Below are 16,100 nucleotides of genomic sequence, written 5' to 3'. Positions count from 1 at the left end.
ATCATCATCTCATCATCATCAACGGAGCTGTAATGATGGGGTTGAAATGCAGTTTTCCTGTTACCGTATTTTCTGGACTATAAGCCGCACCTGTATATAAGCCGCATCCGCTCTATTTAAAAAAAAAAAAAAAGATATGCAGGCCGCAGATATTTATGTTGTTAGATTAGATATTTACTACATGTACAGAAGGATTTTGAACTGTAAATGATGTACATGTTTGTACCTAAATAGATCCTTTCCTAACAGTTTCTTTTAACACGGCAGCAACTTTGCTGATTAAAACGGGACAGAACCAAGAGAAAATAACCGGTATTTATTTATCTATCTGTTTGAAATCTGCTTCTACCTACTTCTATCTGCTAAAGAAGAAGTAGCGTATTCTTCTTTGCATTTATTTTGTCTTAGTTTTGATTCTAATTCCGGTTAGCGCTCCCCCTAGCGGTGGAAGAAAAATCCACAGAATAGCCGGACCTTTGTATAAGCCGCATTGTTCAAAACCTATGAAAAAAGTAGCGGCTTATAGTCCAGAAAATACGGTATATCTTTCGTATTTTGACCAAACCATGTCCGTTGTGCTAACATTAGAATTATGTCATCTTTAAAAGGACATTTTTAAAACCAAGAAACTTATCAGCATTTCAGCTGTGTGCCAGGAAAGATCTCCATCCCTCCCCGTTTGAAGTCAGTGGACAGCAACGCTGTTGATGCTTCCAGCGTGTGGGAGTGGCTTTCCTCGCATTTGCAGTTTGTTGCATCATTAATAAAGTAAAAGCCAATTTTGCTCGTACAACAGCTAATACTTAAGATAATAAAGTCGGCGGTGGATTGGAGATGTGTGGTAAAAAGAGGGTTTAAACTTGAACCAAATCTCTTTCACGAATGGTTCTGAAACCCCTCCCCACAGCCATTTGTTGCAGATCAAAACGTAACGGACCAATGGCAGGCTTTATGACGGGGGCGGGCTTTACGTGATAACTCATAAAGGAGCCACAAAGAGCAGCTATTCAGATGTATACAGCATCGGCTACCTGTCCCACACAAAAAAGGTTACCCATATTGCTCAAGAAGCCGATAGGATGTCGATCAAAGTTAGCTGTAGATACCAGCTCTTTCAACCCACCCATGTCGGAGGAGCTCCAGATTGGTGTTCCAGTGCCTCCAGTGCCAGCTGTGGATTGGTGAAGACTGAACCTTGGGGTCTGATGATGATCGGTCCCCTCCCAGACAGCAGCAGCATCTCAGATCTCCAAAAACGTTGTATTTATGTGGTTATAATTTGTAGCGAAGTGATTTGCTGTTTGTCCGGGCGGATACCACCACCAACGCCTGAAAATCAAAGTTGGAACCAAAAGAACCAGACTTACTGTGTTGAAGAGGACTGCAAGCTACATTCTGCAGGGCACAGCAAAAGTTTTACCTTTTATAACGAAAATGAACTAATATGGATGCACTTTACTGGTCTTGGGGAGTTTTGCACCCAGGGGGCAATGGTAACAACTGCTTTCTTTGTTTCCCCCCTAGAAATGATTCTTACTGTAATGGATACATTAATGAAGAGTGAAAGTTGTTTTAATGCCCTCCAAAACCAAGACGTCTCAAAGTCCAGATGTGAACTTGGTGGGATACAGAAGCGGAGGTTGTTGATCCGTGCAGTGTTTTGGCCTCCAGTAAAAACAGCTCGAGCAGCTCATGAGAGAGGTTCAACATGCATGCTCTGAGCACAATCCTCTTACGCCCAGGTCCAACATGACATGCAGCTGCACGGATCTAATGAAATGTGCTTTGCATTTAAAGCTCTCCATGTAGAGAAGAGAGATGACTGGTAACGCAAGGATTACGAGCTCCTTCATTTAGGCCAGGCTGAGGGACGGCCACTGCAACCAGAACGAGAGAGATTGACGGTCATATGACCTCTGAGTAAACAGCTGAGTCTGATATAGCCGCCAGATTTCTTGACTTTTAATCAGAGGTCAGACAGCTGTCCTCTGAGCTTTTATAGACTAAACAATGGAATTGAATCCATGATGATCATGTACTCTTGATGAACCAGGGATCCATTAAAGGGGGCGACACAGCGGCTTGACGGGTTATGAATCAACCAGCAGTATCATGTCCATGTGTAGAGGAATTCACTGACACTCGGGCAATAACACTGTCATCTTACATGCTTTAATTTTGATGAGACTCTGGATTACTGCCTCCATTGTTGAACCCTTAGGAGCTTATCAAAATGATTAATGATTCTTATAGTTTTCCGCATTTTTTCTGCATAGAAACATCTGTGAGATACAACAGAAACAAAGATGCCTCCTCTCTTTTTTTTTTTTTTAACCTTGTCTGCACACATATTAATGATTGATACCATGAAGGTAGAAACCAAAGGTATATATATGTGCATTATTACTATATTTAATATATATACATATATATACGCATACATATGCATACACATACTTAAATATACACATACAAACCCAGTGATTTTTTTTTTGTTTTTTTTGGGGGGGGGGTGACAACATCCACTGCCAATCCAGGAAGCAGGAACACACGGAAACACACGTCAAGCACTGGAAATCTGCAACAAAAAACCACAAACAAAACACGAAACCGGCACGGAGCCGACCAAAACACAAACAGCAATCGACCCAAATCTTGAGATCTGATCGCAGTCTGAGCTAAGCTACCGCTACCTAACCCCAAAAACTACAGAGCAAGCATGCAGGTGAACAAGCCAGTGTGTATGTCTATGTGTGTGTATGCGTGTATGTATATGATCATGCGTGTGTGTGTGTGTGTGTATGCGTACGTGTGTGTGTACATGTCTTTGTGGCTATGTGTGTGTATATGTATATGTTTGTGTGGCTGTGTATGTGTGTGTATTTGTATGTGACTGAGTGGCTATATGTGTGTGTGTGTGTGTGTGTGTGTGTGTGTGTGTGTGTGTGTGTGTGTGTGTGTGTGTGTGTGTGTGTGTGTGTGTGTGTGTGTGTGTGTGTGTGTGTGTGTAATAAACCAAACTCTTTTTTAAACACTTCCGCACACTTACAAATACACAGAGAGGTCTACATATGTAAGGTAAGAAAAGTTAAATGTATAGCACAATTCAACAAGGGGATTCGTGGTGCTTTACAGAGACCTTAAAACATCACAGCAGAAAATAAATTTAAACAAAAAAGAAAGGAATAACAAAACAATAGCTAAATATGATTAAGTTTTGGAACTGCAGATTTGGAGCTTTATTCAGATGCAGCTGAAAATATGCGTCTTCAACCTGGATTTAAATACATTGTTTCAGCTGATCTGAGGCTTTCTGGGAGTTTGTTTCAGACATGTGGAACATAGAAGCTGAATGCAGATTCTCCATGTCTGGTTCTGACTCTGGGAACTGATAAAAAACCAGATCCAGGTGACCTGAAGAGTCTGGACGGTTCATACTGGGTCAGGAAGTCACTGGTGTATTTTGGTCCTGGACCATTCAGATCTTTATAGACCAGCATCAGAACTTTAAAGTCTATCCTCTGATGGATAGGCAGCCAGTGTAAAGACCTCAGAGCTGGACTGAAGTGGTTCATTTTTTTGGTCTTAGTGAGGACTTGAGCAGCAGAGATCTAACTCATCTTTTAAGATGGACCTGTAAATATGCTGTTACAATAATCTAATAACTGGTTTGTCCAGGTCCTGCTGAGACATCTGATCTTTTAACCTTGATATATTCTTAAGGTGGTAGTAGGCTGACTTTGTTATTGTCTTCATGTGTTTTTCCAAATTTAGGTGCGAATCCATCATTGCACCCAGATTTATGGCCTGGTTGGTAGTTTTTAGGTGTTTGTATTGGAACTCTGTGGTGACCTGTAATCGTTTCTCTTCGGCTCCAAAGACAATTTCCTCAGTTTTGCTTTTGTTTAAGAACGTTGTGGCACATCCAGTCATTAATGTTCTGGATGCATTTACCAAGAGCCTGTACAGGGCCTCAGTCTCCTGGTGACATTGTTATATTCAATTCAATTTTATTTATATAGCGTTTATTACAAAGGAAATTTTCTCTAGGTGCTCAGAGTCCCAGAACATGACCCCCGAGCAATTATTATATAAACATAACAAATAGTGGTAAGGAAAAACTGCCCTTTTGGAGGGAAGAAACCTTGAGCAGGACCTGGATCATAAGGGGGGACCCTCCTGCCGGAGGCCAGACTGGGCAGAGCAGGACGAGAGAGATCAAAGAGAGAATGAAGAATAGAGAAAAGGAGAGACACAGACATAATGGCTAGCTGGTGCACTACAGGGATGACTATATAAGCAGATAGACAGCAGACACTGAGGTGGTCGGAGGGTGGGACTGCAGGTCAGGATGTCAGCAGGCTTCCAGACTCCCATACAGACAGGTGGAAGCAAGCAGTGGGATGATCAGAGGGGGGGACTGCAGGTCAGCATGCAGCTCCTGAAGCTCTGGCCTGCAAACATGCACAGAAGGGAAAAAGAGGAGGCAGACCAGTAAAACAAACTACAAGAACGATGGTTATGAGATACTTATAATTAATAACTGAGAAAGGAAAATGAAGAAGGCCTGATGAGTACCACTCAGTGGATCATGTTGGTGTCCCCCTGCAGTGAAGGCCTATAGCAGCATATCTACAACAAAGCTATGTCTGAGACTAACTATTTTAGTCTTGTCCTATAGCTGCGTCTATGACTTCTGGCCCTAACACACTAGAGTTTACACTAACTATAGGCTTTGCTAAACAGAAACTTTTTAAGTTTGGATATAAAGGTAGAGGTGGTGTCAGCCTCTTTAACCCAGATTGGAAGTTGGTTCCATAGTAATGGTGCCTGACGGCAGAAGGCCCGTCCTCCAAATCTACATTTGGACACTCTAGAAACTACAAGGAAACCTGCCCTCTGAGAACAGACAGCTCTTTTGGTAACATAAGGTACTATCAGGTCTTGCAAATATCGCGCAACTAGGCCGTTTTGCGTTTTATATGCAAGTAATAAAATGTTTACAAGGAGCCAATGGAGGAAGGCTAACACTGGAGAGACGTGGTCTCTCTTGTTGATTCCTGTCAGCACTCGTGCTGCTGCATTTTGGATCAGCTGGAGCCTATTCAGCAAATTACTTGGACATCCTGCTAATAACACATTACAGTAATCGAGTCTAGAAGATATAAACGTGTGAATTAGTTGCCTGCATCACTCTTCGAGAAGATGTTCCTAATCTTTGTGATATTACGGAGATGGAAAAACATTGTTTTACAAACCTGATTAATTTACGGTTTAAATGAAAAAATCCTGATCGAAAATAACACCAAGTTTTCTCACAGGTGCACTGGAAGCCATCGCAAACACCATCTAATCCCTCCTAATAAAACTAATAAATCTTTGTTTTATCGGAATTTAGAAGCAAAACATTTGCAGACATACAGTCCTTGATGTCCCTAACACCTGCCTGAAGTTTAGTTAACAGTTCTGTTTCATCTGGCTTCATTGACAAATACAAATGCGTATCATCAGCATAGCAATGAAAATGGAGCATGTAGATGTTAAACAGAAGAGGTCCCAGGATGCAACTTTGGGGAACTCCACATATCAATCTTGTCTGCTCAGATGTAAAGTTTCCAACTGACACAAAATACTTCCTGTTCTCCAAGTATATTTTTGAACCAGTTTAGTACAGTTCAGGAAAGACCATCCCAGTTCTCCAGTCGTTTGAGTAAAATATTGTGGTCAACTGTATCAAATGCACCACAGTCTCAGTGCTGTGGTGCTGTCTAAAACCGGACTGGAAGGCATCATAGCAGGTATTTTGTGTTAAAAAAATATTTAGTAATATTTAGATGCTTTTTTTTCTTACTTAAAAAAGGTAGATTTGAGATCAGCCTGTAGTTGTTCATTTGTGTCTCGTCATGAAAAGAAAAAAGAAAGAAATACTCTCTCAATTCTTATTTCCCCCGGGATAAGCCGGTTACAATGTGACTCTGCCCAACACAGTGAATACTTTAATAAAAATGTCAGAGCGTCCGCGAACTGAATCTCAGGAGAAAGTGGGTCATGGATGAGACTGCAGCTCTAAGCACTCGAGCTTTTCTGCCAGAAAATGGTTAAAGACGATCCAAGTTAATGTTTTAAAATGACCAGATCAAAGTCCTGGCTTCAACAGAAATGTTGTGGGGGAACATGAAGGAAGATAGCCTGGAGTCTCAGAGTTAGAGCTGAAAATTCCTCTAAACTGATGTCAGATTGAGACTCAATGGATATAATTAGTTTTAATTTTTGTTGCACAACGGAGTCCCACCTAAATCTGAAAATATTTTTACTAGTTATAAATATATAATATGAAATAATAATCGCTGACTTTTCACACACACTTTAAGCTCTGCAGACTCTAGACTGAGGGCAGCAAGAAACTGCAGATGTTGGTAACATATTGGTAACGTTGGTATCTGCAGTCTCCAATAATATCCCGATTCCTTGATGTGCCGTAAACAAAACTATTTCCAGTTCATGTCCTTCCCTCCCGACACTCAACCAGGGGTCCGTTTCACAAAGCAGGTTCAACAAACTCTGCGTCTAATCCTGAACTCTTAGTTGATCTACTCTGAGATCGGAAACTCTGAGTTTTCGGTTCCAGAACAGCGGATTTGAGGTAATTTACTCAACTCTAAGTAGTTTCACCTGGAGTTAAGCTCGTGCGTGAGGGAAATAAAAAGCCATCATCACTAGAGCGCTGATACAAGGATTCACCATGGCAACCGGCGACACAAAAGAGCGACATACTTTTTATTTTTTTTTATTTTAAACTTTATTTAACATTTCAATTTACAAAATCCCTTTGAGGAAACATTAGTTTGCATCTGAAGATCCACATACTTCACGCCGTGTCCTTTTTCACCCGATAGGAATTAGAGATTTTAATGCGCGCATACGGTGAATTTGAACATGTTTTTCGAAAAAAGAGTAACACCGCAGCACAGAATAATATAAAATTAATTTAACAGATCTCTACATCATTCACCTGCAATCCTGACCGAGAGCTTAAGTTACCTCTCTTTGTGAAACAGGCTAGAGTTACCTCTCTTTCTCTGGTTTGAGTTACCTCCCTTTGTGAAACGGAAAACTCAGAGTTTCCCTCATTTCAGGGTTAACAGACTCAGAGTTTTCACTAAACCTGCTTTGTGAAACGGGCCCCAGGTGTCCCTTCGTGATGTTTCCAGCAAAGAAGCTCAAGCTGTGATGTGCATATTTAATACATCAACATCAGAGAAGATCTGCACCAAAAAGTTGTCTCCTGGATAGCCTGAAAACACCTTGGGATACGCCCAGGTGAGCTGAGCCTAGCGGCCACGGCACCCGATCTCGTATAAGCGGAGGAAGATCGGTGAATGGAAATTAAATCAATATGTGGGTGATACTAAGATTATATCTAGATTGTATCTGGATACATTTTTTTTAACAGCCCAAATAGATAAAAACCACAACAAATATAGTAATGTTTTTTTCCTTTTCCACATCGCAACCAAACCACATATGGAAGTGGTTTCAAATGTGATTCCAATCGGATTTGTGTCTTAATCTGAATGTTCGGGGGCACGGTGGCGCAGCTGTTAGTGCAGCTGCGCCACAAGAAGCAAGAAGGTCCTGGGTTCAATTCTTGCCGGGGACGCTGAGTGTGTGTTAAGTTCCCCCATGACTTCAGCGCCCACACCCTGGGTGGGGTTGGTGAAAGTGTGGGTTTCTGTGTGGAGTTTGCATGTTCTCCCCATGTTCCCTTGGGTAGCTAATGGGAGCTACCCTCACAAAAACATGCACACAGTCCTGGGATATACATGCCCCCTCTGGCCAGCCAGAGCGCCAGATGGGGTGGGGAGGATCTGGCCGGAATAACGTGATCCTTCAACGCGTGGAGAAGCCCCACCCTGTCTGGTGAAAAGAAGGGGCCTGTTCACTCGTCAGGTTAAGAAGGAGACCTGAGCCCAACGCAGGGCCCTCCCGGGGTAGGTAGAGGGAGCAATGTCCAGGACTGTTACTTAGGTAGGAGCACTGGGTGATAAAATGGGGAAAAAATCGGGATAAAAATATTAATCTGAATGTTCTAGTTGCTCAAATTTTCAGATGCCGTTTCCTCCGTTAGTTGCCTATTAGCCAACACCTCACCTGCCTGGACCACACGTCCCACTGTACTGACAACTGCCAGAAATAAGTCTAACACTCCTTAATCTAGTCAAACTCTCTTATAATTAGCAACAATAACTGCTGAAGTTATATGAAAGATGTTCTTTTTCAGAATTTTAAAGCTAGTAAAAAAAAAGTTTAACCACGAGACCAAAAGACTAGTTTTCTTGAAAAAATGCTTGAACTGTCTAAGAAATGAGTCTTTGCAGTGTGTTAACTGTTTTTTTCCTTTCCAGTCACCTGGTGCTTGCTCAGGACGGGGGTTCGTGTCGAAGAAAAGGTTAGATGGAATCTGTTGAAGATGCTTTCATAATTTGCGTTCTGATAACAGGATTTCTGCTTTTTGGAGCTGGCGGTTACCTAGCATATCGACAAATTCGGAAAACGTTGACAGCCCTTTCAGAGCTGCCTGACATGACTGGAGGGATAAGCTGTGCGACCAACACTCGCCAAAAATCGCCAGCTGGATGCGATTCTTAAACAGAATTGCAGGCTAGCTGTGGTTTTTGAACTCATTGGCAGGATGGAAAAGACCTTGGAGAAGTTAGAAACTCGGCCTGGTGGGAATTGACCACAAATTCATCTGTTTGGAGTCGCCGTTGAGATGAACCAGAGAGACTTAAGACAGACGGAAAACTACTGGAGTCGGCCTGACCCAAATGCAATTGTTGACACTACAATCTGACCTTGACAGAGCAGCTTGGCAGGCCGATCTCGTCAAAATCTCCCTGGAAGAATGAAAACAAGCGCTCTGCTCCCACGAGCCCTCCTCTTCCCCTCATGACACCTGTGGACCTGTATCAGAACTGTACCGAGCCGCCTGATAACATCAAAGACAATTGGCTGAGAAGTAGATCTGAGGCAGAGTTCACAGACTTCCCACTCATACACGCACATAATGATAAATACACCCCCCTCATTATTCCACGCCGTCCTTGGCCCCCTCCGTATCATCCCTCCCAACTAGGGTTGCCACCTTTCAGAAATAGAAATAAGGGACGCCCTGATTTCAGCAGCGCAGGAGCCAAAAAAAAAGCCCTAAAACTTCTAAACTGAATAAAAATGTGTTTATTTTATATGAAAAACAAAATGCTTTGATTTAAAGTTTAAAATGCTTTAATAGCATTGAACTTTCATGACTGTACAGACAGACAACCATACTAGCAACTGAAATAGCCTCCTATGCTATGTATGTCCACATCAGCCCAGATGTATAATATACATACAGGTGAAGAATATGGTGTAAAAGTTAATTTATTTCAATAATTCAACTAGAATATGGTGTAAAAGTTAACTTATTTCAATAATTCAACTAGAATATGGTGTAAAAGTTAATTTATTTCAATAATTCAACTAGAATATGGTGTAAAAGTTAACTTATTTCAATAATTCAACTAGAATATGGTGTAAAAGTTAATTTATTTCAATAATTCAACTAGAATATGGTGTAAAAGTTAATTTATTTCAATAATTCAACTAGAATATGGTGTAAAAGTTAATTTATTTCAATAATTCAACTAGAATATGGTGTAAAAGTTAATTTATTTCAATAATTCAACTAGAATATGGTGTAAAGGTTAATTTATTTCAATAATTCAACTAGAATATGGTGTAAAAGTTAATTTATTTCAATAATTCAACTAGAATATGGTGTAAAAGTTAATTTATTTCAATAATTCAACTAGAATATGGTGTAAAAGTTAATTTATTTCAATAATTCAACTAGAATATGGTGTAAAGGTTCATTTATTTCAATAATTCAACTAGATTATGGTGTAAAAGTTAATGAAAATACGGTACAAATCGTGTCCCGTATTAGTTCAATACGGGACGCAACATTTTTTTCTCAAATAAAGGACAATTCCGTATTTTACGGGACGGGTGGCAACCCTACTCCCAACACAGTAAACCAGGCTGAAACGCTGCACCAAGAGGCAGCTGCGATCACCCAGGTGACCTGTACCGGGATCCCCCCTCCACCCTTGCCCTCCTCCACATTTGCTTGTATAATATTATTAATCGATGAGTATGTTGCTTCTATGTGCTGAGGAATTTTTTTGGCACTTTCATACTGTGTCTTTACACAATGGGAAGATTTTTTTTTTTTTCCTCCTCCTTTTTCCCAGAGTTATCCTTTCTCAGCTAGTTATAAAGACAAGCAGCGGCCTCAGCCCCTGTCTACCCATGTCCTACGTTGTCATTTGTTGTGTCTCTTTTTTGTTCTCTTGGACGGGCTGTACTGATACAAATTTCACTGTCGGGCCGCTGACTCAATAACAATAAAATTAATCTGTATCTGTTGGTTTCCTCGGTGAAGCAATTTCTACTATTGTAATTTTTATTGGCTTTATATTAGTTGAACTACTTTGACGTTGAGTTCTATTTCTGAAGGGCTTTTAAAGCTGAATTGTATTGCACTTTTCATTCTTGTGTTTGAATACCAAATATTTTAATGTGCCATTATTTAAAGATGTCCACAAATCCTGTTTCTAATTGGAGTTTAAGGAAAACCACAAGACAAATTAGTAACAGCATGCAGCGTTGAGAGTTTCAGTGAGGACACACGTCAGTTTATAATGTGGGCTGGCCGTCTGAACAACGTAAAAACCCAGGAACTGCAGGTGTGGTCAGCAGGTATGATATAAATGCAGTATTTTGGCCTGTGTTGACACAAGGTCAAGGGGGAAAGACATAAGCAATGGGGAAAAAAAGACCCTGCAGGCCTCACTGAGCATGTTAGATGCACAAATGTGGTGGAAGGCACTGGGTGGTGGCGTCAGCATTTAGGGCTGGTTCCCAGTTACATGACCTGAGCAGCAATAATATTAAGATATTTCTGAGATTATAACTCCTGTCTCGAGGTTCTGCTCTGCAGTGTTGCCTGAATGCAGCAACCCAGGATGAGGACCTGATCAATGTGCAGTAATGACTGCAACATCTTTGCAGGCTTTTCTCTCTTTTTCCAGCTAGAAAGTATTCATTGTACAATCATATTTAGTTAAATAAGAAAAAAAAAAAAACAAATGTAATCTTCAAACCAAAACTCGTCCATTAGGTATACATCCAGAACGTACAAAGATAAGAGAGGATAAAATTATGAGTTTTTCAGAAGCATATGTCCAATGAAGGAGTGGAAATGATTGCAGGGTGCAGTGACAAGGCCGAAGCGGATGAGTTAGATACATATTCACACGCTGCCAGGGACCTTGCAGGCTGAGCCGAGCCAATTCAAATATAGCACAGACTCCCGGGAAAAAGTTTCCTTGAAAAGCATGATTAATGGCCGTCCGGTGCATTTCAGTCGGGGGCAGCGCCGTGCGACTAATGCAAACAGGTTTTCTTAGGCAACACAGTAACCTTTGGTCAACTGGCAGATTCAGAAATCACATTATTATTTCTTCTCTGGTCTCATGAAGTTCAAGCTTGTGTTGCTCTCAGAAAACATTTCAAGAGCCGTTCTCTGAATAAAAAGTCCGGATCCAATTATACCGTCATTATATTACAAAAACACAACGTTATAATGTGCCAATTTCATTTATGTGAACAGAAACCCGACTTAAGGTCACGGCATCGGCAGGAGCGAGTCGCTGTGTAAATTTGAGGCAACGCTTTTAGCAAACAGTGATATAACTCTGCAAATACTGGCAGTATCACAATGTGCAGCAACTCGATGACAGTTCAGAGAACTGTTTGCTAATTTTGGGTCACATGTATTGATGGACATACCTGTTGAACTGCAACCCTGCAGACACTTATGCTTCTGTGTGTAGTCATAAAGACAAGAAGAGCACATGTTAGTTTTGGGTGTTTATATTAAATGTTTGCTCCAGAAACAGACCCCTAAAGCACAAGCAGGAGCACCTGGTGCTGCCCCTCAGCAGGCTTCTAGACGCTGACCAATCAGGAGCCAGCTGGCTTCAGGACAGGGACCTCAAAGAGACAGACGATGAAGTGAGAGCGCAGACGCCAACAACACGACCTCAACCTTTAATCTTGGCCTTCAAAGACAAACGTTCAGCAGATGGATGGTCTCCAATCCGTTCAACCAACACCGTGCTACCTTTGCTGCTACTGGGCGGCAGTCACAGGCACAGGATACTCCGTTTCATTGGTATGTTGCAGTTGGTCCTTCATTTTCCTTCACCGGTTTTTTCTTAAAATCCGTAGATCTGCACATCGCTGAGGTTGAAGTGAATCCAATCCAACAATTCCAAGCGTAGGGAACAACGTGCTTTTTCCTATAAATCTCAGTCCATCAAACATCCATCTGACTCAGAGTACAGCTGCACTGATGTTGTCAAGGAGGATATTTGCATAAACTCTTGATGATGGGATGAAACGAAGAACAAATCATGATGCTCCCTTCACTGTGCTTCACCACTGGGATGAGATTTCAGATACCGGTATATACAAAAAAAAAACAACCTTTAGGCACAAATGACAACAAGCATCTAATTTCCAATGTTACTCTCTTTAAAAAAGATTTCATCAGAGCTGTTATCTGTGGAGTGGGAGGAAGTATTGGGAAATTCATGTATGAACGGGTTTTGACTGGAGTACTCCCATCGCTGTTGCTCTCTGCTGCAGGGGGGTGACACTCACCTCGCAGGGCCCTTATTTAGAAACATCTAAGTTTGAAATCAGATCTCAACGGTATGCTCTGGTAGAAATCCAGGGCAGACATTATTTCCACACCTTGAACCTAATGTGGAAAACCCCTAGCTTGGTGCCGGCAGACACCTTGCGTCTATGTTCCTCTATGTTCCAATAATCTAAACCCTCAACAGCTGAGTGTGCTGGGCTTCTCCGAACACATGAAGGATGAGGACCAGCATCAAAGCACAGTAGCCACCGCTTCGATCCGGACTAAAACATTCGAAAGCCTTCTCTTGGAGGATCGGACGCGAGAGGCCAATAACGTACCCATTAAAAAGGGCCCGCAACACAACAGTTCTGCAGATCAGGAGGTGACAGGGTCTGAACACCATCATCTACCTGCTGCTGAACGATCGACATGACCTCTGATTACGACAGGAAGAAGAACACACATCATTTTCAAGCCAAACTGCATCTCTAGGACTGATTTTAACAGGTTGGCAAACACCAAAGTCTGCATTTCACTTCAAGTTACTAAAAAGATGATGACATCTGGAGAAAAGATATTGATTGTGGAGCCTATGATTGCTTTTCAAAGAATAGAGAAAAAAAGGGGGGGCAGGCTCCAGTTGCAAAAGAGCTCGTAGATAATAACTTACTTCAAACTTTGGAACGGTGAGGAGAACCTGCAGCTGGTCAAAGCAGGACCGAGGCGCCACCTGCAACACAGAGTTTGTACCACACACTTGGAAATGTCTGATAACATGAATTCAAGGACAAAAGCTGAAAATGTACTCAATAGTACTTAATAATTCCTACAATAATTACTTAATGTAACAAGGATCATCCAGCCACCTTTCCTCAGGTGAACAGCAGGTAAGTCCACCCTGGACCGGTCAACCAGGATTGTGTTATTTAAAAAAATCAAAAACAAAAAAACAACCTAAATCCAAACTTGGACATTTATAACTATGTAATATCTTGAGTATTTTAGACTTTAAAAAGCACTACAATGAATATTCTGAAGTGAAACACCTAAAGATCTGCTGCCCTGCAGAGTAAGAAACAACTTACCATCAGCTGGAGCTTTGAAGTAACTGAAGCGACTGCAGAGAGTAAAACACTGCCCTCTGCTGGAAAGACACAGATTGCACACCAAGAACGTCTCACACAATTTTATCAAACATCTTTAATTTTGTATTGAAGGTTACAGAGCACCAGACGTCTCAAAAAAAAAAAAGCAGATCATATTTAAAATCTGAACAGAAAGCGTGTCGGTGGGTGGTTGCACATTAAACATTTAAGATGAATTGTTTCTCTCTAATTTCATATACAACGATAAACTTCAGAGGATGTGAGGCGTCGCTGAGTCAGTGGATTCTTATCCACACTTTTACAAAATAATCCAGGTGTTTGGTCCCGAATAACACACAAATGTTCATTCACACCATTTAAAACAAAAACACAAAACACAACAGCGACTCTCTTTGGAAACACAAACGCACGGCGGTGCCACACTGGGACAGCTACAAACGGAGGACTGGTGCTGCTCTGGTTCTTTGGTGTGTGGCTACCAGGTTCATTTCTCACAGCCAGGGCCGACTCCCACTCAGCGGGGCTGCCTCAGTGTTACGTGTGTTTCAGAGATGAGGGAATGTCCATGAGTGGAGATGAGGTGTGGGAGGGGGAGGGAAGGGAGGGAGGTAAGGTCCTCACGAGTCTACGATCGCTTCTTTCTGCTCTCAAAGTTTCTGAAGTCGGCCGGCCTGATCTTCATCTCTGCAAACTCGATTGAGTGCTCATGACCCTTCCAGTGGAACCAGTTGATCCCCTGCAGAAAAATAAAAAACATGGGAAAGCAGAAAAAAAAGAAAAAGTTTTATTTGAGCGCTCATGCACCGACAAGACTTCTGCTTTCCTGATTATATCGGCGCATTCATGTACGTTTAACTGCAGTTTCAAGTTTTAAAACCAAGCAGGCAGAGCCGCCTGGGAGATTTGCGAGGCCCTGTGCGAAATGGCCGGGGGGGGGGCCCTCGCACGCTCGCTATGCTCACGCGCGCTAAATTTTTTGGGTGTTTCGGGTCGGATCGGGTGTCTATATGCGCAATTTTAACTCTCCAATTAGCAAAATACTGGATACCTTCCCCTGCATCATCATCATCTGGGCTTGCCTCGACGCGGGTCCCCACGGCTGCTTGAGACCCGGTCGGATCGGTGATTTTTGTAACAAATTTATCAAACAAGGCTTTCAGAGAGGCATTAAACTCTTCCATTTTCTTTAGTTTTTTTTCTTTTTTCATTCACTGATGGAAATTTCCTGATTCTGTCTCGTTCTCTCGACATTGTATGACAGTTTGTTCCAACTCCACCCGTCTGGATCAGAGCACCTTGTGTCTGCGCTTGGTCTGACGCAGTTGTATTGAACAACAGACACAATCAGCAAGCACATCATTGCACATATATTTATTGATATGCACAGACTAGTACACATTTAGGTCTGTAATGGAAGGTGACTGTTGATATTTATAAGGGAAAAAACTAAAAAAAAAACTAAAAAAAAACGGCCCATAGCGCGAGGCCCCTTGGGGCGTGAGGCCCCGTGCGGTCGCACGGTTCGCACACCCCTTGCGGCGGCCCTGCAAGCAGGTATTAAAGGTATTAAAGTTTGCTGCCAGATTCAAATAAAACACAGCTTTAAGCAAATGACAGATATGCTGAATGAATAACTCGATCTGACTGACGTTGAAGTTTTGACTTTTGAGGTCAATTTCATCACTTGGAGCACTAAGAGAAGAGAAAGCGACGGCCTTTGCAAATGTGTCCCTGTATGCGATGCAGGAAGTGTGTGTTACGGGTCTTCACGGCAGTGATCCAGTTCTGAGGAAGCAGATCCATGAACATTCAGTCAACTTGCATAAAATAGGTTTAAAAGTGCCAACAACAATATTCATTTCGCTGCTCTCACTCAAAACGGCATCGTTGTTTTAGATCCACTTGACCGTTTACACTCGCTGTCTAGTAGGGATATTTTAAGCCTTTTCTCTCTGCCAGAACTGCAAATCTATCCAGAGATAGATGTCAACCCCAGAACATTAACCGTCTTTACTTTTAACCGGTCAGCTCTGGTTCTTTTCCTGGTGGTTTTTACCCAGAACGCATCTGAATGGCCAAAGCCCCCACACGCATTGTCCAAATCTGAGTTAACCCCCTTGCAGAGCCAGTTTCAAATGTGATTCCAATCAGATTTTCACAGATGTGTCGAATTCTGAACAGTGATCTCAAACTGCCTTGAAAAAGGACCAAAAGCCACCAGAACCACGATTACGTCTACC

General features: G+C 41.9%; 1 protein-coding gene and 1 long non-coding RNA gene across 8 annotated transcripts in view; both read right to left on the bottom strand.

Annotated features, from left to right (window-relative positions):
- Positions 1 to 3,588: 3,588 nt before the first annotated feature.
- LOC133454615 (uncharacterized) lies at positions 3,589 to 13,648 on the bottom strand. Its single transcript, XR_009783399.1, has 3 exons — positions 13,594 to 13,648; positions 13,425 to 13,484; positions 3,589 to 4,454 (listed from the first exon to the last, which is right to left on the bottom strand). It is a non-coding gene; the product is annotated as an uncharacterized LOC133454615 (long non-coding RNA).
- Positions 13,649 to 13,936: 288 nt separating this feature from the next.
- The window catches only part of LOC133455086 (tenascin-like), a 61,564-nt gene continuing 59,400 nt past the window's right edge, over positions 13,937 to 16,100 (bottom strand). For all 7 annotated transcript variants that reach the window (XM_061733927.1, XM_061733928.1, XM_061733929.1 and 4 more), the window contains one exon: positions 13,937 to 14,596. In XM_061733927.1, coding sequence (XP_061589911.1) covers positions 14,486 to 14,596 — 111 coding nt within the window. In that variant the 3' untranslated portion in view covers positions 13,937 to 14,485. The remainder of the gene's footprint in view (positions 14,597 to 16,100) is intronic.

The sequence above is a fragment of the Cololabis saira genome, chromosome 11 (genome assembly GCF_033807715.1).
Source record: "Cololabis saira isolate AMF1-May2022 chromosome 11, fColSai1.1, whole genome shotgun sequence".
Lineage (NCBI taxonomy): Eukaryota > Metazoa > Chordata > Actinopteri > Beloniformes > Belonidae > Cololabis > Cololabis saira.
This window is presented reverse-complemented; position numbering and strand designations above follow the sequence as displayed.